Below are 27,729 nucleotides of genomic sequence, written 5' to 3'. Positions count from 1 at the left end.
CCGTCCGATGAGTTTATTACAAAACGTGGCGGCAACTCCGCGGCAGGAACTTTGGGCACATATAAATACATTTCACCGACTTTCAGCGCACAATCCGCAAACAGGAGAACAAATTACAACAGCCGGCATTCGGCGCGCATTAAAACTTTGCTTTCAGCCGGTAGGCCGCCCAGGTGGCGACGGCCGGCCCATTAGTGCTCTCAGTGGCCCCAGTGGCGGCAGTACCTACCGCGTACGGGATGGGGGCCAGGACGGAGAGCGCCGCCTCACTGTGTAGACAGCACTTCACTTCACGGACATCGGCCAATTTATGGCTGCATTCATTGAGCCATGCACATCGGCAGTAGCCATCAACAATACATGATCAAATACGGAATAATCGGACAACTACACCATCCGCGACCCATATCAACAGACCAGCTGTAATTTAGCTCAGTAGCCCTTGGCCGGTTCTTGTATAGCGGGCTTCAGATGGGACCACTTGTCGTCCCCCCCCCCTCGTAGTGTCCAATGGCCCGGTGCTAGAGCGCCGCTATGGAGAGCCACAGACCGTCTGCCCCCCCCCCCCTCCACCTCCAACCCAGTCGCAACAGCGGTCACTAACTGCAGTCCGTCACACCACAGCGCGGAACACTCTGTTCACCAGGTCACCAGCTCTCTTCCCAACCCAACCCACCCGCCCCTGATGTCTCCCACTCTGCCCCCCGTATGTCTCCATCCCTCTTCCCACCAGGTAACAGCGCCGCCACACGACATCCAATGAGGTCAGGGAGAGGTAGCATGGACCCACCACCGCCCGTTAGACGCATAGATATCAGTGCCAAGCCGCGGAAAGATACTTCAGACACACCACAGCGACCAGCGACGTTCCAACAAGACGGTCATACAAACCACGTCAGGTATCATAGACAGCGCGTCAATATCAGACAGGTGATACCGAACAAGGCGGTCGGGCCGGGCCGGTGATATCCGATTACCAATCAGCGCCTTCCGGTGCACCCCACTGGCCCGTCAGTATCCGTGGGCTGGGCTGGGCTGGCGTCACACACGGGTTGGACCAACAGTGGGGCAGCTGGCTGGCGACGGCCACCGACTCGTGCGTGAGGTACGAACGTACGGTTAGACGAGGGCCGATGAGCCCCGTGACGGCGGTTTGGCGGACGGAAATGTGATAGAATACAGTCTGAGGCTGCGAGATCGGCTCACAGCGGTACGTACACTGAGGCCTGAGCCCGGCGTGTTCCGCTGTCGTGCTGAGGCTAACGGATAAACATGCGCCATACTGAGAGGTCTCGTGGGTACGGTGATACACACGGAATAAGTAGCCCACAGGAAACGATACAATCATGGGTACATGCACAGAAAAAGCTGCCATAAATGGCTGAGTCATGGATCACGGTCGGCTCATATGCATCGACAATATAATACCTGATAGAGATGCAGAGAAAAAATCATTGATCGGACACGATTAGTTAGTTGTGATACGCTCCATAGATAGACGATGCATTCAGCACTTCAGTTGACCATGTAACAACAAATGATCACTACGAATGCAAGCTCACAGCCCAGGTAGTCCCCAATCCTTTCAATGTCACTCAGTTCAACTACCGACAGTCCTAATATGGAAATATGGTCATGAGAACAGCGTAGCACACTACACACATCACACCCAGCCCGGTGGCCTGTATAAAGTCATCACCGAACTGCCACAAACATAAGCCCTTCCTTCGAGCGGTATGTGTTTGGGGTAGCGGCGTCACCCAGCCCTGTGCTGTCCGGCGAACAATGCCGCAGGTGATCTCTGGGAGTGACGGTCGGACCCGGCCGGCAGTCAGTACGCCGCAGAGGTAGCTAGCGCACCGACACAGCGCCGCAGGACGACCCCCGCTCGGCCGGTCAGTGCGGCTCCAGCGCCTCCATGGACCACGGGTACGGGTGCGGCTCGCTGGCCGGCGGGGGCGGCGGGGGCGGCGGCGGCGGCGGGTGGGCGGCCGCCCCCGCCCCCGCCGCCTCCGCAGCAGCCGCCGCGGCCGCCGCCATTCGCCGCGAGCACGACTGCTCGTGGGCCTTCAGTTTGTCGCGTCGCTCAAACCCGGTCTGGCATACCGAACACCTGCGGACAGACATGCGCCGCGGGCGGGGACAGCCGGTCAGGGCCGGGGCCACAGAGGGCGCGCCGAGGGCGGGGACAGCCGGTCAGGGGCGGGGCCACAAAGGACATGGCGGGTCAGGGGGCGAAGTTATGGAGGGTTACGGCCGGTGAGCGGCCGGGGCTAAAAACCGTCCGCAACGTGACCACGAATAACGTAAAACAAAATAAAGTGTGGAAATAAGTGATGTCAAAACGGGCTGTCTCCTTGTTACCACGCTTAGCATCAAATGTATCTATTTGTTTGTATTTTCAGTTTTTTTAACGATCACATCTCGTAATATAAGATCGCATTAATTTTAGAATAAAAATAAAATGTGTGCCGCGTCCAATACTTAGAAATAAGTAAGAAAAGCGTTGCCGTGTATCCAATAGCAATATACCACTAATGGCCATTTGGGTAGCATGATACGGAAAACACCAGATTTAGGCCGTCACTTCACATAACGCCTGATTCAAAAGTAAGTGCAATGGAGTTCTAGAAAAGCTCTTCAGCCTCCCCGTTAATACTTTAACATCATCTGGAAGCAGTTCTGTGTTTCGTGAGGCGGTCGGTCTCTCTCTCGGGTGGTTTCCCGTCGGCTGCGGCTGCCGCCCTGTGTGCCCGTGAGACTGAGCCTCATATCGTGCCGATAGTGGCTGGCGGAACACGTGGGCGGTTAGCTACCACCCGCGGCACGGAGGCGCGTCACCCCAGTCGGGCGTGCCGGCAGGACGCTCAGTGGCCACTCCACTGATAGGTGGAAAAGCGGGGTCTGGACATCACAGCCGCAACTTATTGGGAACGGGCCAGGGGGAGATACGCTGCAGGATCGCAAAAACTCAGTTCGAGTACTTGATAACAGCATGAGTACGGCGAACGTCCAGTCTCGTTTACCTTTCCCCTTCTCTCCTCTCCTCTCATTGATATGATTCTTATCTTTCATCTCTTTTTCTCTCTCCGCTATGCGGAAAGGGTCGCACTCGGCACTCGGACCATGCTCCACACAGCGAACACGGTACAGCCCCTCTCTTCTCCAGCCCGGCATGCCACCCTCTGATCCCCAATCAACCCTTTTCTCTCCCGGCACCTACCACACTCAGCCTCTCCCTCGCCTGGCGCTCATCCTGTCTCACCAGCGTGTAGAGGAGGCGGGAGCGTGTGCACGGGCTCACTCCAGTTGATCGGTGCCCAGATGAGCGGCCAACGTACGATCATTACATGAGAATCCCGGGGACGAGGGTGCCGCTGTCACGGCCGTGTGAACGGATGGCTGACCTGTCCGGCGACTAGTTGCCGGCAGCTCAGCTGATGAAAGGTCAAGCTCCTTCAGAGCGAGATCCATCGATATCTGTCAACTCTCTGCTGGAGGGACGACTCGGGACTCGCCGCGGGACAAAGCGATCATCCATCAAAATGGCTCAGAAGCCACTGGAGACGGAAAGATTCCGCCAATTTATGGCGGAATCTCGCCAAAGCTTCGGTTCACCGCCGAAAGAACACGTTTGTGAAGCGGCTGAAGCCGAGCTGATGGATCGCTCCCGGCGGCACAAGTGGCAGAAATACCCAACAATTTGAGCCGGAGATTCGGCGCCGGTGCAGTGGCGCGTGCCAGGGATAATGCGCCCCGGGAGCAGCGAGACTCGGCTGATCGTCCGGAGACGAAACATCTTCAAAGACGACATATAGACGGGTCAGAGAGCCGTCCTCGTTGAAAGAACAAATACGGTAGTTATGAGAAAACTCTAATGAGCAAGAGCGGATAAAAAGACGAAGCAAAAAGCCATAAACCTCCGCACAAAGCGCCCTAACAAGTCGGCCGTGCAGTACTGCAGTGCCACTCAGCGGGGGCGTGTGCGATGCCACTTCCAATCAAAATATTCCGCGTGGGCGGCTCACAATGCCATAGAAGTCTGGAAAATATCGGAGCGGAATTCCCTCGGCGAACCAAATCAAATGGAGCTTAATTCGATGGCAAGGAGTCCATTTACCACAAGTTCGGCTTAATAACTCCCAAATAAACCGCTATATCATAAAGTTCGCCGACATCCAATTAACTATTCAGAACTGCTTTCAACAGAAATAAATGTTTGGATGATTCTATCCGATATCAAAAACGCATGAATAAATCTCAGTTTTTCGCCGACCGCCTCCCCAATCCATAACGGCAACGGGAGGAGGAAGACAGCGAGTTCTGAATTACCTACAGGGCGATAAACATTACAAATGGGATGGAAAAGTCTCAATAAAATCGCAAATGGAGTATACTAGCTATTCATCTTCGTTCAGAAGACAGTCACACCTCGCAAATTCAAGAAGTTTGTTATAGTTTTAAATAGGTCCACCATGGGTTCACCAATATTCACCGCTTTCCGCCACCGGTCCACCCGTGTCCACAAAGCGCCCACAAACCGTCCACCTCGGGTCCGCCGCGGTCTGAGCGGGCGCCGGCGCCGGTGAGGCCGTCCGTCAGGCCCTCGTTAGTCCTGACACTGCCCGGCGCCGCACAACCCCGCCAGCGATAAACGAGCGGGTATAATGAGACGGCCGACCGCACCCCGACCGACGCCGGGGGGGGGGGGGGGGTCAGGTGAGGTCAAACGGACCCGTCCTGACCGGAACCCACCTGAAGCGCCGGTCCCCCGTGTGCAGCCTCAGGTGACAGTCAAAGTTGTACTTGTAGGCGAAATCCTTACCGCAGTATTCACCTGGAAGCGGGATAAAGTGTTTGGTCATCGGGTAACCAACGATGGTTTTTTAAGCTCGACCCTCACTGCAAACATCATTCTTAACAAGTCGTCTATACCCGTGGAGTTGTAAATATAGGCAACTACGAGCTAGTGTGGGAGGTAGGAGCCAGGAAGAAATAATTTTGATACAAGTTGACCGTCTGTGAAATTAATGTGCGCCACCCAATTTTCTCAGTAAGGCAGCGAGCAATTATCGTGCAATTCTTACCATTACAAAAATTATCGTGCAGTGTTCAAAGAAACGTTTACAGAGAGAGTCGAGCTTAGAAAAAAAAAACAACTATAGTCAATACAACATAAAGACACAACATTGCGGGATGCGGAATGCGGATGATACGGCAGGACGCAAAATATCGTCACTTAAAAAGTCAAGTCACGTAACTCGTGTGATCATGATAAACCACACGGGATCTACGAGATGCATATCAAATTCGCATCAAGAATTTCGCACAACGCTTTGTCAGCCCTGACTATAGAATCGTTTGATGTTAGAGTGGTCACAGGTTAGCGCCGTCGTAACGTCAGTACCTATCCCGTCCCGACCGGAGATATATCGGAGACCACCTCCGGCGCTGTCTGCCGCTCCGGCCGTACAATTGGGACGGACAGGGCCCCTCCAGCCGGGAGTCAATAACCAGATTAAAACGCCCACCGGCATGTCGTAACGAACCCTAGGCAGCGCCAGCCGAGAATAAAACAAACTCCGAGGGTACAGGCCCGGCCCGGCGTAATAAAACAATGGGGTAGTGATGAACGGTGACACAGTGGAACGAAACTTATCTGATATTAATGTTTGAAGAATACATCGATTAAGTACGAGGCGCCGCGCGTAACTCTTTCATAATTGCAAAGCAAAGAATCAAAGTGTCATGCTGCGTGCGTGGTTTAACACCAGGGACTTGTCAATTAACCTGAGAAGAGAACAAAATCCACAAAGTAATAAATCTGGAATTTGCAGCCCGCTAGCTTCGCATGACGGGATGACACTTATGTCCATGACCCCATCTCGAAATATGTTCCTATTCATTATAATTTCGCTGAGGCGCATTCCATAAGCGTCCAAACTCGTTAAAATCCTTCCCCACACAGCGGTCCGCTAACGTCAGCGCCTGCCGTGTGAACTCGGCGGCCGCGGCACTATTAGCTCGGACTAACGAAGATTAAGTCTCCGCGTGAGCTCTGGGCGCCGACAGAGTCCGACCAATCTGGCCCGCTCGGCGCGCCGCGAGTAACTTGTACGCGTCCTGGCGGCCAGCCCGTCAGTCGATAGGCGTCGTTAAAGTTGCAGGGCCGCCGGCCGGCCGGCAGAGGGCCCGTTGCGGTGAGCCGGAGCGGGTGGTGTGGCAGACCGGTGGTCTCTGTACTCTGCGAGGGCGTGCGCCGTTCGATCCCGGTCCGATTTAACCTCGTGCCGCGAGGGCGGAGCAACGGGCGGGCGGGCGGCAGGTAACCCACCAAAGGTAACCCGGATCAGAGGCACATCATCAGCCCATCATTCGCTGCATATTCACGACCCTGGTCGTGACTACGATAGCTTTGAAATGCTCGGTTAGATGTCGTCATGACGCGTCAAAGCTCCGCCCTCCGTCGAGTTTGTTTCAAACACATCCCACCTCCCCCATCACTGTCCAAAGTGGACACGTCTCCCTCTCAGTCTGCTCACAGTCCCCTATCCACCCGACCGTCCACACGGCACCACGGCCGGTCGGAGTGGGCACACGGGTCACCGGCACGGCATATAGGCCCGTCCGCCGGCCGGCCAGCCCTCCACACCGGCCGGCCGTTCCCATCGTAACGGAGCGGCGCTCGGGCCGGACCAGACCCCGTCCACCGACGGCGGTCCGGACCGCGACGACCGCTCCGCATGACAGACAGACGCATCACAGTGTAAATTTAGACCGGATTTCGAGATACACGGATCATGGAGGTTACGGTCACTGAGACGATTATATGCGAGATGAAATTCGACCATCTTGAGCCACCGTTTAGGAACGCAAACCGATCATGCGGAATTTGCACAATGATAAGAATCTATATCAATTCCTGGTTCATCAGTGGGGAAATCACTCGACCCGGATGTCACTTGTGGCCCTGTCCGGCCGCACGGCGTCCAGGCTTGTCTGTCAGTCTGCGAATTTGACAATCTGACTCAGTCTCAGTCTCACACGTCAGTCTGACACACTAGGCCCGGTCCACTCACATTTGCACGGTGTGGGTGTCAGTCTGACTCAGTCTCAGTCAGTCTGTGATTCAGTTTGTCAGTCCTACTCTGTCAGTCTGACGCAGCCCGGTCCACTCACATTTGTACGGTTTCTCGCCAGTGTGGGTGCGCTGGTGGACCCGCAGCTTGGAGGCGCTCCGCAGCGCCTTCCCGCACTGGTCACACGAGAACGGTCGCTCCCCGGTGTGCGTCTGAAAACGCAGGCACGCCATGGAACAGTGAAGAAAGTCAAGTTCAGCCAGTGGCAAGTGGTGGCATTAAATGTTTTGAAGTATGTGCGTTGTGTGCCGTCTTTAATCGGAGCGCTAACACTAAATTCACGACACATATCCATCGATGGCAAATTTAGAGCTTAATCACAGTCATCAAGAAAAACTGGTAAGCATTCGGTAAGTAATGACAATACCTTCACTACTGACCACTAACCTGGAGGTGGAATTTGAGTCCGTTGGCCTCCCTGAACCTTTTGCCGCAGAACTCACAGACGTGCGTCATGTCTCCTGGCGAACAAAGGTCACGTATCTGGGGTTAGGAACACACTGACATGCCCGACTTTCAAAACTCCTCTCGGGTACTCGCACAGAACCCAGACCCCACTGGACGGGTCTGGCACGGCTCTTCCCGGACACAGTGCCGGCGCCACGCGCTACTGCACCTGGCACCCCACAAAGATGACGACCAGCGCTGCTAACTTCACCAGACAGCCCCAGCTTAGAGAACGCCGCACCAAATTGCCAGACGTAAAATCAGCTAAGGCGATCTAAGACGATGAACATTTCCTCAGACTTTGACTAAGAGGCTTTACGATGGATTTTAAGAAGCGAACTTTGAGTAATTTAACAAAGCGCCGCCAAACTCAGGCAAATGCGAAACGTTCATCTTTGACGCCGCTCGGGACGAGAAGTTTCGATATAAATGTCGCCTATCAGGGGTCCATCTCGAAACGCCGACGCGCACCAAAGCAGATTTCTCGGTCCGGCGCAATCAGGCAGCCGCCCACCGCGGTGGATATATGGAAAATACGGCCCACACGTGGCGGCCGGCGCCGTCTCACTCCGCCGAGCGGAAACCCCGCCGGATAACTGAAATACACCCGTGTGAGGCCACCGCAGTTGCATGATTCGGCAATACCCGGGAGGCACACCCACCTAACTAGCGCTCGTCGGCGACTCACCGTTGTGGTAGCGCATGTGCCGGTTGAGTTCACACTTCTGATTGAAGTCTTTTCCACATACAGTACATTTGAACTGCCGCACGCCAGTGTGCAGCGTCAGGTGCGTGTTGAGGTATTTTCGCAGCTTGAACCTGCAGAAAGAACACAAACGCTTCTAGTTTTCTGACAGTAACTGAAGTGTATGATAGTCGCTGATCTGCAGCAAACGTCGCACAAAACTTTAAAACCAGGCCCGAAACAAATCAGTATCAGTGTGTTTGTTTCAGTGTGTTTGACACAGTTTCAATGTGTTTGAGTCATTGCAAATATCTCGATCATCCAGAGGCATTCTGGACATAAGTTGATCAGACGAAAATGTTTCAGACAGTTTGACAAGAGACCGACAATATATATTCCCGACCGGGGCTGGGAAAATGCGTTTTATTCACCGAGGTTTTTGTGCGGAGGACCGAGTGCCGGTAGGCACGAGGTCCGTAGCAAAAAACCGAGGTGAATAAAACTGCATTTTCACAGCCCAAGGTTGGGAAGAGATTTACCACATGCCGTACCGGCGCAGCAGTTAATATCATATCATTTTGGTATTATATACAATATTCTTAATATGGTGTTAATATTCTATTAATATTATGTTCATATTTATAGTCACCGCGATTATTTTTTGTGTTTTTCATTATTGGGTGGCGCTGGCCGTTGAGTATGAAAGATGAAATTCCTAATTCCCCCTTATTTAGGGTTTGAAAAAGCTGAGGATGAAGATGGTGAAACGCCAGAAGTTAGAATAAAGATATGGAGTCCAGCAGGAGTGAGGAAACCGTGAGGAAAACTAAAAATTGGGTGAAACGCTGAATCAAACGCGTCTTGGATCCCAGCTGGAACAATATTAAATGTTTCTATGTGGGCGAGGATGGATGACATGATTATTATTAATATAACGAGGCTTGAAATGATCTCACGCATGTCAAAGTGTTTTTATTTTAGGCAAAATAAATATCTAAAACAGTAAAACAAGCTTTCGGCATTACGCCATCATCAAGTTTGAATAAATTAACATGTTTTTGATTTTCAAAAGCTAGAGCACAATCATATTGTTCCAGGCATCCTCATAGCAGCTCACTTTTTTAAACGTATTGCAATACGTTGCAAATAGTGTGGTACATTGCACATGGCAAGTAAATAATGTACAACAATGTATCATTACGTACGCTACAACATGACATGCACACAATATATCATAGGTACAACAAGGTCAATAAATCTCATCTCAACATCAGCCGCATACATCATCAACACCCGGTTGCAGTAAACATTGACATTATAATCATATTGAAAAACATTGCCGCTGTTCTTAGCTCGATTCCAGTCAACCAGTCGTGAGTCGGGCAAGTCAGTTCGGTGCATGTGTACGTGTGCGTGTGCGTGGTAGAGTAAACATGTGAAACAAAGGGTAGAGATAAGTGAGTGAGTGTATAAGTTTGTGAGAGAGTGAGTGAGTGAGAGAGTGAGTGTGTGAGTGAGTGAGGGGTGAGTGAATGAGAGAGAAGTGTGTGTGTGTGTGTGTGTGTGTGTGTGTGTGTGTGTGTGTGTGTGTGTGTGTGCGTGTGTGTGTGTGTGTGTGTGTGTGTGTGTGTGTGTGTGTGTGTGTGTGTGTGTGTGTGTGTGTGTGTGTGTGTGTGTGTTATGACCTATGGTTTACGAGCGAGGGGCCATGAGCTTTTCATCATGTTTAATGTGGGCCTTAGGTCTCTAATTTTGATGGATTCAGTGATTTTTAGTTCAGCAGAATCCCGTCCCCAACCGATTATATCAATAGTGAAGGCGGAGTTGATTTCAGTGCTACTTGCGTTAAAGTGCGAATCAGCAATATGTTCACCTAGTGGGGTGTCTGGTTTTCTCAGGCGAGCGTCACTTAGGTGCTCGTTGAATCGATAACGTACAGGGCGGATGCTTTCTCCGATATAAAATTCAGTTCGTCCGTTTCTTTCACAGAGGCTACAGGTAATTTTATAGACTATGTTTTTCTTAGTACACTTACCCTTCAGCCCACTCTCACAGGTGTGACAGTGCTTAGTCCCGGCTGGGCAGGGCGGTTTAGAGAAGGCGGAAGAGATAAGTTTGTTTCCTATTGTGGGACCACTAATCCAGGCTACTTTGATATTAGTTTTAGATCTTCTCAAAACACCATTGACTCTTCTAACGACGTTTTCGTCTAAATAGGGAAGCCGCATGAATATCTCGTTTTCTTTGTTGCGCCGAGTTTTACGTTCACTACGCTTGCGAAGGTTATTCTTTATGCTCGTGTCTAACATGGCTGTTGGGTACCCGTTCTGCTCAAACAGAAGTTTTACCCGCTTTACGCTGCGATCCCTCGTTCGGTCGTCAGATGACACCCTTATCGCTCGCTTGATCTGGGAATTGAGAACGGCCTTCTTGGTACTAATGGGGTGGGCGGACGTAAAGTGGAGAATGATCGGGGCTGCCATCGGTTTAAAGTATAATTCCGTGGTGTACTCACCGGTGGGGTATACTGTTATGAGGGTATCTAAGAAAGGAAGTTGACCGGTGCTGAATGTAGACTCCATTGTGAAGCTTATGGATCGGTTGTAAGCATTAATACAGTTGAAAAAATGGTTCAGGCGATCAATCCCATGTGTCCAGACCCCGACAATATCGTCAATGTAGCGTAAGTAAAGGACAGGGGCAAATTCCAAGCTCGACATAAATCCAGTCTCTAGTATATGCATAAAGGTGATCGCCACGGGAGGGGCTATCCTGTTTCCCATCGCGATCCCTGACGTTTGCTTGAATATTTTAGATCCGAAGCGCACGAAATTGTTAGTAAGAACATGACTCAGCAGTGTGCGAAGATCCGAAAGTGTGAAACACACACACACACACACACACACACACACACACACACCCCCACACACACACACACACACACACACACACGCACACACACACACACACACACACACACACACACACACACACACACACACACACACTTCTCTCTCATTCACTCACCCCTCACTCACTCACACACTCACTCTCTCACTCACTCACTCTCTCACAAACTTATACACTCACTCACTTATCTCTACCCTTTGTTTCACATGTTTACTCTACCACGCACACGCACACGTACACATGCACCGAACTGACTTGCCCGACTCACGACTGGTTGACTGGAATCGAGCTAAGAACAGCGGCAATGTTTTTCAATATGATTATAATGTCAATGTTTACTGCAACCGGGTGTTGATGATGTATGCGGCTGATGTTGAGATGAGATTTATTGACCTTGTTGTACCTATGATATATTGTGTGCATGTCATGTTGTAGCGTACGTAATGATACATTGTTGTACATTATTTACTTGCCATGTGCAATGTACCACACTATTTGCAACGTATTGCAATACGTTTAAAAAAGTGAGCTGCTATGAGGATGCCTGGAACAATATGATTGTGCTCTAGCTTTTGAAAATCAAAAACATGTTAATTTATTCAAACTTGATGATGGCGTAATGCCGAAAGCTTGTTTTACTGTTTTAGATATTTATTTTGCCTAAAATAAAAACACTTTGACATGCGTGAGATCATTTCAAGCCTCGTTATATTAATATTAAATGTTTCATTGTGGCACGTTAAGATGCTTCACGCATTTAAATTGTTCGTTTTTTTGCGTGCATTATGTAGAAATAATGATTATTCCGACCATGTTCTGCAGCAATAAATACATTGGCATTGGAACGATAACCTTGTTTAGTTGAATTCCGTTGACAGCAAAAGTAAGTACACACGCAGTCACTTACTTTTGCTGTTTCTGTTAGTGAACACACAATCCGTAAATATCTTCTTTGAAATTGGTTCTTCCACTCAGAATATTCAGTAAAATTTTGTCTGGGAAAATCAAAAAGCCCTAGGGCCGAATCGTTTCCCAAATACCTTCAACATTAGCCGAGGCGGGCCGAAGCCATTTCCCAAATGCACGTGCTAATGTTAAAGGGATATCTCGGCATGTGGTAAAAGACTTTAAAAGCATGTCGTCGAGTCTGCACGACGTCTGATTCAACGTCATCCAAGTGAAGTCATCATCTGGAAACGATGGCATTGTTTGACCAATAAGTGATTGATGAATTAGTTAAAAGGTCGAACTATTAATTCAACCGTTAAAGGAGCCCCAAGACACATGAACCTCCAACACACCCAACACAACACACCTACATCACAACACATGACATTGTTCCCCTCTTCCTCTCCCCACCTACCCCATTCGGTCCCCTCACTCCACGTGCCCCCCCCCCCCCCCTCCCTCCAGTCCCCACCCACCTGCGTCCGCAGACCGGACACTTGTGCTCGTGCACGTCCGAATGGAGCACCATGTGGTTCTTGAGGTTGGTCAGCGACGACAGCTCCTTGCTGCAGATCGGGCACCGGTGGAAGGCCGGCGGCTCGGGCGGCGCGTCCTTGCGCGGTCGGCCGCGCCGGCCCGGCGGGTTGTTGCGCACCGCCGCCACGATCGCCTCGTCGCTGACGGGTCGCTCGGCGGCCGGCGCCGGCTCGTGCCGGTGGCTGGCAAAGCGCGCCGGACTGTACGTGCGGAACGGGCACTGCTCGCACGCAAACTCCTCCAGTGTGGAGTGGAACAGCGCGTGCAGCTGGAAATGGTCCAGGTGCGCGAAACGGCTGCCACACAGCGAGCACACCACGTCACCTGGGCGGAAAGGGGGAGGGGGAGGGGCGTCATGAGCGTCGCATGGAGGTGGCGAGACAACCGACATGGTTCCTGGGTGGTCTATGGGCACCAGCATTTGTTGCATTTTTTAAGGAATTTAAGTTTTAATACTTTGACAGAGACTAAGCCTGTGATTAACGGAGAGAGTAGCGCAAATGCATAGGTTCTGACAACCCCTCCAATCGGGTACCCTATCCGTGTAGTCCTTGATTTATTGGTCAAGAAAATCGCCTAAGCACCGATCGCTGCTGAGTGCTGATCCCACTGTGAGCGAGCCGATTGGCATCCCCGTGGCGCCGCGGCGGCCGGGCGGCGACTCACCGGCTCCATGCACCTCCGCCAGGTGCCTCTCCATCGCGTCGGGGCCGTCGCACGACTGATGGCACGCCAGGCAGGCGCCGTTGCCGCCGCCGTTCGGGAAGAGCCGCAGCACGGAGGCGATGTCCATCTGTCGGCCGCACTGGCAGGCCGGCGGCCGGGGCTGCTGCTCCGAGTCACGCAGCGTGTGCACCAGGCCGCAGTCGGGACAGGCGAACTGGAGCGCGCAGTCGGCCTCGGCGGCGGCGGGCTCCTCCGGCGGCGGCGGGGAGCCCTGCGCGCCGTGCAGGTACAGCTGACGGTGCAGCAGCAGTTCCGACCGATTCACAAACTGCTCACCGCACGGCTGCCAGAGACGGAATGGAGAAAATAATCAGCCAGAGCTGGACAGCTCGTTAGCCATTTAAACGGACAAGAATGTTGCCTGATCGAGCATTGGGAGGTCAGCGAGCCCACAGGGTTCTTAACAGTCTCATTCCTGGCTGGGCTGACCATTGTGAATAGCTGGGAAGAACTGACACAATACGCCGATAGAACGGCAACAACATCTCGATACCTCATTGACCGAAACAGAACAGGTGCAGACCTAGTAGGCATCTGAAAGAATCTTGAACCGAACATCAAGTTACGAACCCAGAACGAAGACACTGTCCAATTCCTCGTCCCTCCCTTTCCGCACAAACATCAAGCTTGACTCCCGAAGCTATCGACTATTATCCCAAAGGTCGAGGACAGCTCACTAACTGGCAGATGCACCGTCTCGGTCCGACAATAGTCCAAGCAACGGCTAGTCGTGGTTAAACTCAAAACAAGCAGCCTCACCTGACAGCGGAACTCCTTGATGAAGTGCTGGTGTTGGTTCATGTGCCGTTTCAGCGAGTCCTCGTAGGTGAACCGTTTGTGACAGACCTCGCAGCTGTGCACCTTCTCGCCGGCGTGCACGGAGGCGATGTGCGCCCGCAGCGCGTCACGGTCGAACGTGTAGAACGGACACCGCGTGCACACCAGGTTCTTGGACTTCGCGATCTTCCTCTCGCTCGCCATACCGGACTTGGCGCGCCGCGCACCGGACTTGGGAGCGTTCTGCGGTGAGGGGTTAGTGTAAGCACTCATGTTTTTCTCAGAGTTCAGGCCGTAATATTATAACAAGTTTGATATGTACCTAGGAAATGGAAATGCAATCAATAACAATAGAATTAGCTGTTTTATATGAACTTTTTAATGATCCAGTTACAATCGGTAAGCTTGTCGATTTCAAACTTTGTGTCAAAGGAAGGAGCAAGTAGCAGCATTCTCGATGGTCAGAGATCGGTTTTGGCTTTCCCCAGCACTCAATATCCGCCGCGGATGGTATGCAGTTGCAGATAGTGGGAGCTACTGCACGTAGTTCAAGTCAAATTATGAATCACTGGGACGGACCATGTCCGGCTTTGCAATTATGTGGAACTTGAACGATTTATTTTGGGGGCTTGCTGCGGTGGCCCTGATGCAGCTCACCATGCCCTCTTCCAGCCCCGACCCCTACATGCCGCGTTCCTGACCTTGCGCCGTTTGCTGGGTCGGAACTCGTCATCCGCCGCCGGGTCGGCCTCCGTCACCGTGCCCCTCACGTCCGGCTGCGGCCCCGGGCGGCGGCCGGCTCCGGCGGCGGCGGCGCGCCGGCCGCGGCGGCGCAGCTCCGGGCCGGCGCCGGCAGCGTCGTCCGCCGCGGCGCGCCACCACTCGCGGAACTGGCTGCGCACGCTGTTCTTCATGGCGGCGACGCGCTGCTCGAGGTCGTCGATGGTGACCAGCAGGTCATGGCAGTCGGGACAGATCACCTCCAGACGGTCCAGCGCGCCCGGCTCCAGTTCGGCCGACAGCAGCGCGCCGACGAACGACAGGTAGGCCGAGCCGCTGGCCGGCAGCGGCTCGGCCGTCCGCAGACACCGCGCCCGCCCGCGCTCCGCCGTCACTCCGCACACCAGACAGGTCTGCGAGAGGTCGGGCAGCGCCGGCGGCAGTGCGGCGGGGTCGTCCGGGTCCTCAGTGTCTGTGGAGACCGACATCTGCGACTGTCCACCTGGCTCGTCAGGCTTACTCAGGTAGCCCATGATGACCGAGCAACCAGCAGGAGCCTGCTGGGCAGTAGGCTCGGGAGCCACCGGGGCAGCAACAGTAGCCAGTGGAAGAGGCTCTAGGTAATGGACGTCAGTTAGGCCCAGCTCACTCCGTTTGGCCGGCAGGTGGGTGTCTGCCAACAGCAGGCTGTGCAGGGTCGGCCCCAGGCTCTTGAGCGGGCTGCAGTCAGCCAGTGATGGTGTCGGCTCGGTGAGCTCATGGTCCTCTGCAACTGCTGACGGCCCCAGGTGGGAAGGACATGGCTCCCCACCCACCTCCTCCATCATTTTGGCTCTTGGTGCCTGTAACAGTCGGGGAAACTATGGTAAAATCTGCCATTTTTAGCAGTCTGCTATTTTTAGCAGAATTCTGCTAAAAATGGGTACGAATCTGCTAAAAATGGGTACGGTAAAAAGTACTGTTTGAAAACTGGTCAAACATTCATCTTTCACTCAGAAACACACTATTTTGCATGCAATTTCTATACTACAATTCTCACATTTTCAAATGAACCTATCAATTGCCTAAAAACTTTATGGAACAATGCTGTAAATCTTGCTGATTCAGGAAGCCCCAAATATTATTAAAACTGCTATTTTTAGCAGCTGCATCTGCTAAAAATAGAAGATATATCTATGTATCTATTAATTAATGGTGAAATGTACATGTATAACTGAGCTTTGGCACCCCACGCCCACTCCATCCACCAGAGGAGGCAGTACACTGTTGCCTAGCAGCACCATCTTAAGGCAATGGCACAGTTGACCAGGCTGAAACAGAGACAGAAACAGAAACAGAAACAGAAACAGAGACAGACAGAGACAGAGACAGAGACAGAGACAGAGACAGAGACAGAGACAGAGAGAGAGAGTGAGGGAGAGAGAGCTTTTTACAGCATTCAAAAGTGTGGAAGGCTTCTTGAAAACAGTCTGATTACTGCAATACGTTTGATCATGAACCCCACATATCAAAGTTTACTAAGTCCTAGCACGTCCAGGCAAGACTGAGACAGTATGCATTTCAAACAGGCAAAAGCATGCAGACACCTGATACCTGATACCTGATACCTGATATTTGGGGATCATTGAAGGCACTAGGATTGCCCGGTGGATCCGTCGTAAAGAGCTCGGGTAGCATTAACAGTCTTATCTATTGTGGAGCGATGAAGGCATAGTTCATCCAGTGTTTGTCCAGCCGGTTCTTGAAAACATTTGTCGATGGCGAGCAGACAACTTCTTCTGGTAGGGCGTTCCAGTCCGACACAACCCGGGTGGCGAAGTGGTTGCGCCGGACGCGGCTGACCGCTGGCTTCTTGGCCACCTTGAGTCGGTGGCCGCGGGTGCGTGTACTTGGGGCGGGCGAGAAGAAGTCGTCCTTGTCCAGGCCGGAGCGTCCATGCATGATGTTGAACATCGTGATCATATCTCCGCGTCGACGGCGGTACTGGAGGGAGGGAAGTTTAAGACTCTTCAGTCGTTCTTCGTAAGGCAGATGCCGAAGTCCAGGGACAAGGCGCGTAGCCCGTCGCTGAACCCGCTCCACCAGCCTCACGTCGGTCGTGTTGAACGGGCCCCATACTTGATTGCAGTACTCTAGGTGCGGGCGAACCATTGTCTTATACAGCAGAGGAAGTGTCTTGGAATCGATGTGGACGAAGCTGTGCTTGATCAGGCCGAGAGTTCTGTTGGCCTTGCCAATGGCGGTCGCCGCCTGCTCCCTGAATTTAAGCAGTCTGTCCATCTGGACCCCCAAGTCTCTTTCCGTGTCAACAGTCTTCAATGCAGCACCTTCGATCGTGTACTTCGCCCGCACGTTTTGGCTGCCCAGGTGAAGCACTGTGCACTTGGATGGGTTGAACGGCAGCTTCCACTTCCGAGACCAGGCCGCCAGGGCGTCCAAATCCTGCTGGAGCCTTCTGCGGCCGATCTCGGTGCCCGCTCCGACGTACACCTTCGTGTCATCGGCGAAGAGCTTGCATGCGCTCTCTACGCAGCCAGGTAGGTCATTGACAAAAGCGATGAAGAGCACTGGTCCCAAAACTGTGCCCTGCGGGATGCCGCTGCCGACTGCGACCCAGTCCGAGAAGCTGCCGTTGACAGTGACCCTTTGCTTTCTCTCTGTCAGGAAAGAGCGAAGCCACTCGAGGAGGCGTCCCCTAACGCCCATGTCGTGGAGCTTCTGGAGAAGACGCAGGTGAGGCACTGAATCGAAGGCGCGTCGGAAGTCCAAGTAGGCGACGTCAACCGGCTCGCCCTCCTCCATCAGCCAAGTCCACTCCTCCAGTGTGCTGAGAAGCTGCGTTGCGCAGGAGCGCCCCGGGCGGAACCCGTGCTGGCATTCAGTTAGCTGGCCTGTCACTGTCATGTGCTCGAACAGGGCGTCACGCACGAGCGACTCCAACACTTTCGCCGTCACGGACGTCAGGCTGACGGGACGGTAATTGGAAGGATCGCTACGAGGTCCCTTTTTGTAAATGGGGACAACTTGACCTAGCTTCCAATCTCTTGGGACTCTTCCGTCTGCCAAGGAGTGGTTGAAGAGGTCTGTCAAGGGACCACACAGGGGGGCAGCCAGCTCGCGCAACACCCTAGGATGGACTGCGTCAGGGCCTGGTGATGCTGCCGGGCGTAGGTCGCGGAGTTTACCCTCCACTTGCCCCGGCGTCACCCGCAGCTCCTCCAACGTTGGGCCTCCATACTGGGGATTCATTGCTGGAACGTCAGCCGGGTCTTCATCCCAGCAGTACACACTGCTGTAAGCTTCCGCCAGAGCCCTGGCTTTAGCTGCGTCCGTGCACGCCATATCCCCATTCTCAGTGACGAGGTCGTCCACTCTTGTTCTGGTGGTCAGGCGGGAGTGCACATAACGCCAAAATGCCTTCGGGTTTTCCGGCAGGTTCTCCACCAGTTGCCGCTCAAAATTCCTGCGGAGACGTCTAACCAGTCCCTTCAACTGGTTCCTGGTTCGAGAGAATCGGCAGTAGTCCAGGGTATCTTGGGTTAGTAGGTATCTCTTCCACATTCTCTTCTTACGGTTCTGCAGCGTCAGGGCCTCGCGCGTCATGTACAGGTTTCGCTTCCTGCCACCTGGGTGCTGCCTAGGGATGCCGCGCTCGCAGATGCCGTCCAGGACTTCTTGAAACGCTCGGTAGTGTTGGTCAACAGTGCAGCCATCAGAGACAGGCCAGGTCGCCTCTCGCGCCATTTGGACCATCGCCCCATAGTCGCCGCGGTGGAGTGCCGGTTTCAGTGTTGTCACTTGCTCGACTTCAGCGTAACACCGCAGGGTGAACGTCAGGACGACGTGGTCGCTACTGCCGAGTGGCGGATGGCTGCGGAGGTCGAGGACCATGCCTTCCTCGTTGGTCAGCACGAGGTCCAGGACGTGCGGCGTCTGTCCGGGGCGGTATCTCGTTGGGGACAGCACGTGTTGAGTGAGGTAGTGGTCCCTAAAGAGTTCTAGAAGCTCGTGCGACCAATGCCCAGTTGGTGCCCTTGATACCTCAGCCGCCCAGTCGATGTCGGGAGCGTTGAAGTCGCCGGTAATCAGCAGGTGTGAAGGTCGTGAGGCGGCGACGAGATCCAACAGATGGCTCAGCTGGCTGGTTGATTCCAGTGGGCTGGATGGGCTCCTATATATGCACCCAATCAACAGAATGTCGCTGCCTGCCAGACGGATGTTCACCCACAGTTGTTCGCGGAAAGGACTGGCAAGAAACTTAACTTCGGAACAGGGCAAGGAGTCGCGAACATAAATGCAGATGCCACGGGGCCTTACAGTACTTAAACATAGAACATCAGGAATGAAACTTAAATAAACTTTGTAACCAGGAATGGCAAGGCGTACAGCAGACACCGCGGAGACCTGGACTTTGGGTAAAACTTCTGCGATGAGCATGATGTCAGGCTCCGTCCCAGCTATCCGCGCACAAAGATCATCACGCTTGTTTAAATACTGGTCGGCGTTGGTGTACAGGATCGACAGTGCTCGTTTCCCACGTGATTGTCATATCCCTTGCGTTTGCCGATCGCCGTCGGTGGCAGCGGTTTCGCCGTCAGCTAGCACACGCCGGTCCCCAGCGCCGCCGTCCGCCGGCACAGGCCGGTCCCCAGCGCCGCCGCCCGCCGGCACACGCCGGCCGCCATCATCGCTGTCCGCCGGCACACGCCGGCTGCCAGCATCGCTCTCCGACGGCACACGCCGGCCGCCAGCATCACTGTCCGCCGGCACACGCCGGTTTCCAGCACCGTCGTCCGCCGGCGCACGCCGGCTCCCGGCACCGCCGCCCGCCGGCACACGCCGCACACGCCGGTTTTCAGCACCGTTGTCCGCCGGTACATGCCGGTTTTCAGCACCGCCGTCCGCCAGCTCGCGCCGGTTTCCAACGTCCGCCGGCAGAGGAGACCCGGGGCCCACCAGACCCTGGCTAGGGGTGGCACCTGCAGGGTGGCCAGCGAGTGGGATGATCTTTCCCCTTCTAATCACCAGGTTTTCTTCACCATTTGCTCTCCTGGTGGCCAGCTCCTGCCGCAGTTTTTTCCCCTGCTCCCTTTCTTCCTTTGTTCTGTCCGGGTTTACATAGATGTTGGAAAATCCTGGGCTGTTTCTCAGCTGTGGCGCCAGCTTGATGATCTCCCACTTGGTCGCTTCAGAGTCCACAGTGGCAATAAGAAGTCTGGGCCTGTCTGGGTTGAATTTGCCAGCCCTGAATGAGTTAGTGATACTGACCTTCAGCCTGAGAGTTTCTCTAAACAAAGCTGCCAGTCTAGCCCTGTCAGCTGCCATCCTGTCATCATGAGTGTCCCCCTCGGCCTCTCTGAGGTTGTGCACCACAATATTGCACTTGCGCCTCTCCTTGTCCATGAATGCATCCAGGAAGCTGGCAACCTCCTTGGTTGCCCCTGAGGGCCCACTGTGCTTAGAGCTGCTTGGGAGCTTCTCCATTGTAATTTCAAGCGACCTCTTGACTTCCTGGCACTGACTTTTGACAATGTCTGCATATGTAGCTTTCTGTTTTTCTTGTTCCTTGGTTAGCAGCTTGTGATTGCTCACTATGGCTTTGTTCAGGTTGGTCTGCTCCGTCAGGATCTGGACCTGTTTGGTGCTTGTTTGTTTCAGTGCCTGCATATGGAGCTGCAGTGTTTTCTCAAGTGTTTCGGAGTGTTCCTTGGCTACCTGGATCAGTCTCTCTGTGTGAGACTCCTGCACGTTCATCAGTGTATCCAGCTGCGTTTGGATGGCTGTCTCGAGTTCCCTCAGTTTCTCCTTCACAGTTTTGCAGCAACTGGAGGGGCTGCGGATTAATGGTTTACAGTATGAGCACAGCCAAGACAGGGCCTTGTGCAAACCAGCAACTCTGTATGTGGCTGATGGTACCCCCTGGCAAGCGCAGTGAAACCACTGGTCACACCTGTCACACTGAAGGGCCTCCTCTCTGTCACCTACCACTGCCCCACACTCCTTGGTAGGGCCCCCCTTGCAGAAAGAAGCATCACTGTCAGCAGTGCTCCCTGCCCTAGAACGAGGACCAAAGGGTCTGTAAACTTCATCTGCAAGCTTGTGTACATCTCCGAGCTTCTTGCGTAATTTACTTGGCTGAACATTGAGTGATGTGCCCTCGGATTCAGGTTCGCTCTCTGAGGTATCATCAAAAATTGATGGCTCCCCAGCTGTGATCGCCTTGGGGTCTAACTTCTTGCTCCCTACTCCATCCTTATCTCCCTGAACTATGGTGGCATCACAGTTGACAACACCCTGGCTGGCATCAGAGTCAGCATTTTGGCTTACCTCGGCTCCAGGGGCAGCAGGTGGGGTGTTGGCCACGTTACCGGCCTGGACGTTACCTGTCCCCAGCTTTGGTTTAGATTTCAAATTCCTTTTGTTTTGCTGCCTTGGCATCACCACTGGACTTCCTTCAGATCCACTTCTCTGTTTTTGGCGCTCTTGAGACAGTAATGGCTTGCCACTACTTGGCATGGCTGCGCGCCGATTCATGCGCGCACCGCGCACCTCACGGGTAATTTGAAAAGCTCAATATGATTTACCAAAATTTAGAGATGTTGTCTGTCTTCTAATATTGGTAAACACAGAAATATTATTTCTTAAGCAGTCTTGAATCCACTTCCAAAAACTTGAAGCTTCAGCTTGAAAAATGTCACGCAAACCCAGAGCTCTCCAAAACACGTCCACCCGGGGCAAGGGTCAAGGAAGGAGGACACATACAGAAATAACATCAGGTTCTTAAACCGTGAAGCCCGATTACCCATATGGCCCTTGTAAGATCTGTGGTAGACTCACACCATGCAACATTCAATATTCATCTGGTCAAGCAATCAGTATGCAATGATAATGATCAACAAATAAACACACACCCACACCAATGTTTTTAAGGTTTGGCAATTTGATGTTGATTTTTGAAAATAATAGTCATCTTGAGGAACAAAACATGTGAAAAAAATAGTAAATAATTGACCACCAGCCTGCAGCCTGACGTGTTTGACTGCTAGGCTGTGCCAAACTTCTACTCATTTCCCAAAAAAGAATTGTCTTCATTCAAAATAGCTGGTCATTACATACACTTTAAAGTCTGGAGAATAAGATGGAGGTAACATTTTTAACCAAAATGGATTATTAAACCACTAAAATGACATCCTAACCATTAAGGTTGAAAAGTCGTGCCAAAATCCAGCAGGGTATAAGCTGCTGTTTGAACAAAACCAGGCAATGCTATGTGCCAAATTTACCATTATAAGAAACACTGTGGCCAGGGTCATCTTAAAAAACCACATAAACGGCTAAATTAACAATTAAAATATGCCTACATAGCTATTTACCCCTTCAATGGTATGACCTTGATAACATGTGTGTCAACCAATCATGCCAAATTGTGTTTGTTATAGTGATGGCCTGTTCTAGTAATGAATCTCAACCTTATGTATTTTTTTGCTAGATTTTGTTTTCAACATTATTTTCTGTCTATTCTTAATAGAAGAAACATAAAATACCTAAAACAATGACCAATTTCTAGGAAATTTCAGAGCATTCATCTTCCAATGGCAATATCTTATTAAAAAATAGTCGGATCTGATAGAAAATAGAAGAGGACACTCTCAGCACTATTCTCATCATGAATCTGCCAGGCATTTGATGCGCATTTGCTTCAAGTAGTGCGCAAATCTGTTTTTCTATGGGTCCGTACCCAAATCTGCTATATTTGGGTACGATGACGTCACGTGCGTACCCATTTTTAGCAGGTCCGTACCCATTTTTAGCAGATTTCTGCTAAAAATAGCAGACTGCTAAAAATGGCAGATTTTACCACAGTTTCCCCGACTGGTAATAACCGCTGCTACTCTCTGAACTGGAAGAGGCAAAAGCAATATTTACAAATAACATCAAATATACTGTAAAATGGGGTGTTAAGGGACAGTGGGGTGTTAAGGGACAGTTGCATGGGAAAAAACTTTGAGTCATATTAACTTCCTAATTTGAGAAGGTTCAATAAAAACTTCAGTGTGGTAGTTGACACTGTTTTGCTCTTGACCATAGGAGAAAATGGCATGGTTTTTCATGCAAGTGATTTGGTTCAAAAATGGATTTGAAAATCATGCTACATTTTCACAAAATTGAAACATCTCCAAAACTCTGTGTGTACCACATAAACTAGTGGGTGTACAGGGAAAATGAATGCATAGGTGTATTGTCACATGTATTGCACATGTTTCCTGAAAAACTTGTGCAAATCCACCCATTCATTCATCATCCTCTTCCTCTTTTCCGGATACATGCATATTTTGAGGTGGATGTGGGGTGCTAAGGAACAAGGAAGAAAAAATAAAAAATAAAATCTAAATATAATTTAATCAAGTAGGCATGGAAAACACCGAATTCCACATAAAATGCTGGCAAGTTCATGCTTTTATCTCTAACACATCTTAAGTTATGTAACAAAACATCTCAACACTCTCTTTTACAATGATGGGTCAATGGAGACTGATGTAAGTAAATGTAATGTCATCATAAAAAGGCTAAAACAAAGAGGGCAACATAATGACAAGTGACAAGCTTCAACATGGGTTTTTATTGATGACAGAAGATTACTTTTTGGTTCTGTTTACCTTATAATTAGCACATTTTCCACAAGCGTAAACTGCATTGCACGTAATTAGCTAAAAAGGCCATTAGTGGTGAATGAACCTGACTTGTTTTGTGACAGAATATGCAAAACATTTCAATAATTAAATTGTGTGCCCTTCCACACCCCAATTGTGGGCATTTGATGACCATTTCTTGGAATAATATAGGTGTCCCTTAACACCCCACATTGGGGTGCTAAGGGACAGTGATGAAAAATAATAAAAAATAATATGCAGGTATAAATCTTAAAAACTTTAATGTGGCAGGCACGTAAAGCACCAAATTCCACATAAAATGCTGACAATTTGATGTTTCTATCTCCAACCCTTCTTGAGTTATATAACAAAACACCTCAAAACTGTCCCTTAACACCCCATTTTACGGTAGTCAATCAGACTAAATTATTCATACATTTTCTTCCCCATTTCCAAATTTGTAAGGAACCTTATGAAAAACTTTGGGAGATGAAGAGACAACAAAGTTAAGACAACAAAGTACAGATTATGATGCAAAATCAAAATTGCGATGCATAAAATCCTACAAGCCTTGCCTTGAATTTGCAGAATCTGTGATCACAGTTGGGCAAACTAGGCGGCGGAAATCAAAATATGGAGGCATCAAAATATTGATTCTAGTGGGCGGAGCTTTGACCATATATGGGCATACGTGCAGACCATCACAGAAACGTCAATTCTTCAGCAGCCGGCTACAATTTCAAGATAGTTTCTTCACAAAATGAAGAGCAATGTTGAAGCTACCCGCCAGGCACGAAACAATAGCCCTAACCTCTTTGGTTAGTTTAGGAAAGCGTCTTGAAAATAATCAAGATATTGATTCATCACGGCGGCTAATCCCGGCGAGAATCAATAGTTTGATTCCGCAAACAGCTGGCTAATCATTATTTTGATTCTGAAATCAGCTGGTTTATCAATATATTGATTCTGCGAACTGACTTTCTGCAGACGTACCTCACTCTTCAAATTGATTTATGGAATGTTTCTTGTGTGCAAATAATGCAAATTCAGTAAATTCATGAAGATATTATCAGCACAGGATCGCGTAATTTTTTTCTAGACCTTATTCCCACGGTAGACCAGGGATTTTCAGCACTCACCCTGGCTCCCTGCTCAAAGCTGCAAGCCTTCGAGGGAATGCGTTAAGGGAGCCGTGCTGACCTTCGTATAGGGGTTGTATTGAGTCGGAGCCGGAACCGAAGCCTGACCATTTTACTCGGAGCCGGAGCCGGAGCTGGAGCCGATTTTTTCCTCCGGAGCCGAAGCCGTCTGACATTTTCACGGCTCCACATCCCTGCTTTGTAACATTGATTTTGAGTAAAAAAAGTTAACTTATCGTCTTTCACGTGTTCATGAATGTGTTTCTACGCATCTGTATCACGTCCCATTTCTGTGGAGTACCTACAGTAAGAGATATTTCGCCGAACAATATACTCAAGCCCGTTGCACAAATTGCACAATTTGAATGAAAATATGATACACGGATGTATTTGCATTCGCAAATAATACGATGATGATATTCATAACACATTTCACAACGATCCCTGCAATTGCCACACATTTGCCATCACAAAGCCCTGTCGTTGATGCTCACATCCCATGCAAAGCAATACTCACTTTTAGGACACGTCTCTTATTCAATATGGTTACGTATTTGCAAAACATGCAGTTAATAATATTTGAAACTGAGACCTAACCAATAAGACATACCGTGGACAGGTAAGAAAAAACAAATAAACGTCTGGAGAATGACCTCAACGTCTCGATGTTGCCTAATTACAAAGAGCAATTTTCGGTTTCGAATCAAATACATCAAAACAAAATTGGTACAGATACACTCAATATAGGGTTTATGATTAGCACGGCTACCTAAAACATCAATCCTGTCAGGTTGAGCCACTTATGTCCACACCCAAAGCAGGTCGCTTTGGAACACCACAAGATCCCATATTACCACCGAAAACGGTCACCAATTGGTCTACTGATCAGCATCTTCAGAACATTCTCGACCGAAAAGCTATCAGTCCTGTCTGTGTTTTGGTTCGCTTCATTTGGGCTATGCGCACGTTTTTCTACTCGGGTCCTAGGGACGAGATAGCAGTCATCACGCGCTGCACCAGCTCGTTCTTTGACAGGTTGGTGACGCTGTCGTCATCCGGCAGGATAAACACGTGGCGCATTTCACACTCGGCCCCGCCAGCCACATACACACTTCCTTACGTCAAATTGTTTCTCGCCACGAGATCAAAGTTCAAAAGGTCGTGATGTAGGTAGTCTCCACCCAGCCCGAGTCAGGTACTCCACCGGTTGGTCGGGTGCGGCCAGGTCCGCGAACGCCGCCCTACTTCGGTCGACGCTCTGGTTGACAGGGATGGCGTTGTCATACAGTTGCCTGTCGACTGAACAGCGATTCAAGACGCCATCCTTGACCCTCTGAAGCCGATCCCCGCAATGACCAGTGTTTGATCCTTGGTTGACCTGCAGCAAACAACAGAACACAATAATTAGGACATTTGTGGACAATAAATTAGGAAACTATATGTGTTATTAATCTACTTGTTCAGCAACTATTAATTTTAGAATATATTCAATAAAAAATTAAATACTTAATGTCACTTAAATTTCCACTGAACGCCACCAGGTGCGCCAACAACTGTCATCTCATGCAGTTATATAAATTCCTGAAAATCCTGAAAATTAACTATCCAGCATTCCCTGGACTGACGTACATTACACGTAATTTTCTTGAAGATCACGCATAATGTAAATATGGCTTACACCATTCAGCAACTTGCTTTTGTTACACTTAAAATAAGCATCATTAAATATGTAGCAAAATTGGGCGAAGCAATTACAAGCCAAGCATACATACCTACTATTAAGATAAGGCAAACACGAACATGCACTACGACCTTTCAATCTTAACTCGGAACAAGTCAATAACCTAGTTGCCCTTAAAAATTAAAATGCTACAAATTAAAGTTGTAGCAACAATTGGGTGAGTGAGACACAATCAGAGGCTAAAACATCCAAATTATGTAAAATACTGGACATGCACTGCCCCCATTTCATGAGTCCACCTTGAGTCCACCCAACAATTCTATCATGTGAGACAAAACATTAGGCTTCTTGTAACTAATTTGTACCGTAACTTTTAAAGGACATCATATTTCACTGAAATACTACACCTCAGACATCATTTTCAAAAAAAAATAGCTTAAAAAGACAATAGAAGAGTGAGAAGGCGTCCCGCGCCGCTGACGTCGCTACCGCGCCATGTTCCTAAAACCATCTCTTAAAACGAGTTTTCGGTAAGAAACGTTAAGATCACATGCCTGAAATTGAAAAACACACTTCAAAGTATCTTAAAATATGATCCATTGTTACTTACACTTCAGAAAAGGTCGCTTAAACAAAATACAACCGGGAGCACTACGTTGCATCTAAACACCCACGACGCCGGCGCGAAATGGCGGGAACCGGAAATCGTGGCTAGATACAAAGAAAAAGAATATTTCTTATAAATGAATTATACAACTAAATAACGCATTTTTTATTTTCTTTTAGACAAAATTATGAAAAAATTACATAGGCTCGTCGTTAATGATAAACAGAGCAAGTTTTAACAGCACGTTTTTGTTGAATTATGGCGGCGAAATCTTTATGCCATTCGTAAAGGTACGCGCGACAAACGGCTGATAGCCATGCAGCGAAAAATTGAAGCGGGGAAGTTTTTTGTATTGACTTGTCAAAAAATCTCGCCGTCATGGGGGTTATTTCCGCCGTAACGGGTCGTCTGAAGGTGGGAATGTCCCAAATTGAATCAAAATATTGATTCTATGCCCATATATGGTCAAAGCTCCGCCCACTAGAATCAATATTTTGATGCCTCCATATTTTGATTCCCGCCGCCTAGTTTGCCCAACTGATCAGAATCAATCATGCAAATAGGCACAACGAACAATTCGGATCAGCGGATCCCTTGCGAGTTGCGACGGACATCAACAAGCTTTTGTTTTGTTGCACGGTATGTTTTGTTGGAGGGGGCCAAGGAGGGGGCAAGGTATATAAAAACACTGGGAGGGGGCAGGGGGATGGATAGAATCATAACAAAAGGAAATGTCTAAGGATAGGGTTTCTGGTTTTTGCT

The 27,729-nt window shown here is 50.3% G+C and overlaps 1 protein-coding gene across 1 annotated transcript; it reads right to left on the bottom strand.

Annotated features, from left to right (window-relative positions):
- On the bottom strand, window positions 1-27,493 carry LOC122388392 (zinc finger protein 564-like). Its single transcript, XM_043379432.1, has 11 exons — window positions 26,971-27,493; window positions 14,871-15,731; window positions 14,152-14,412; window positions 13,333-13,675; window positions 12,606-12,990; window positions 8,275-8,405; window positions 7,527-7,600; window positions 7,180-7,291; window positions 4,756-4,837; window positions 2,051-2,113; window positions 1-1,966 (listed from the first exon to the last, which is right to left on the bottom strand). Exons 2-11 carry the CDS (start codon window positions 15,714-15,716, stop codon window positions 1,897-1,899), a joined length of 2,367 nt encoding a protein of 788 aa, XP_043235367.1. The 5' UTR covers window positions 15,717-15,731; window positions 26,971-27,493; the 3' UTR covers window positions 1-1,896.
- Window positions 27,494-27,729: the final 236 nt, after the last annotated feature.

This window comes from Amphibalanus amphitrite, unplaced genomic scaffold (assembly GCF_019059575.1).
Source record: "Amphibalanus amphitrite isolate SeventyFive unplaced genomic scaffold, NRLGWU_Aamphi_draft 000320F_arrow, whole genome shotgun sequence".
In the NCBI taxonomy this organism is placed as follows: Eukaryota; Metazoa; Arthropoda; class Thecostraca; order Balanomorpha; family Balanidae; genus Amphibalanus; species Amphibalanus amphitrite.
The sequence above is the reverse complement of the archived record's forward strand: the minus strand, read 5'-3'. Positions and strand labels throughout refer to the sequence as shown.

Coding starts and splice junctions, on each gene's coding strand:
- LOC122388392 (XM_043379432.1), bottom strand. CDS start 15,716: ATGATGGAGGAGGTGGGTGGGGAGCCATGTCCTTCCCACCTGGGGCCG. Junction 8,406..12,605: donor TGTCCGGTCTGCGGACGCAG/GTGGGTGGGGAC, acceptor TTCTTTCTGCAG/GTTCAAGCTGCGAAAATACC. Junction 2,114..4,755: donor ACGGGGGACCGGCGCTTCAG/GTGGGTTCCGGT, acceptor GTCTGTCCGCAG/GTGTTCGGTATGCCAGACCG.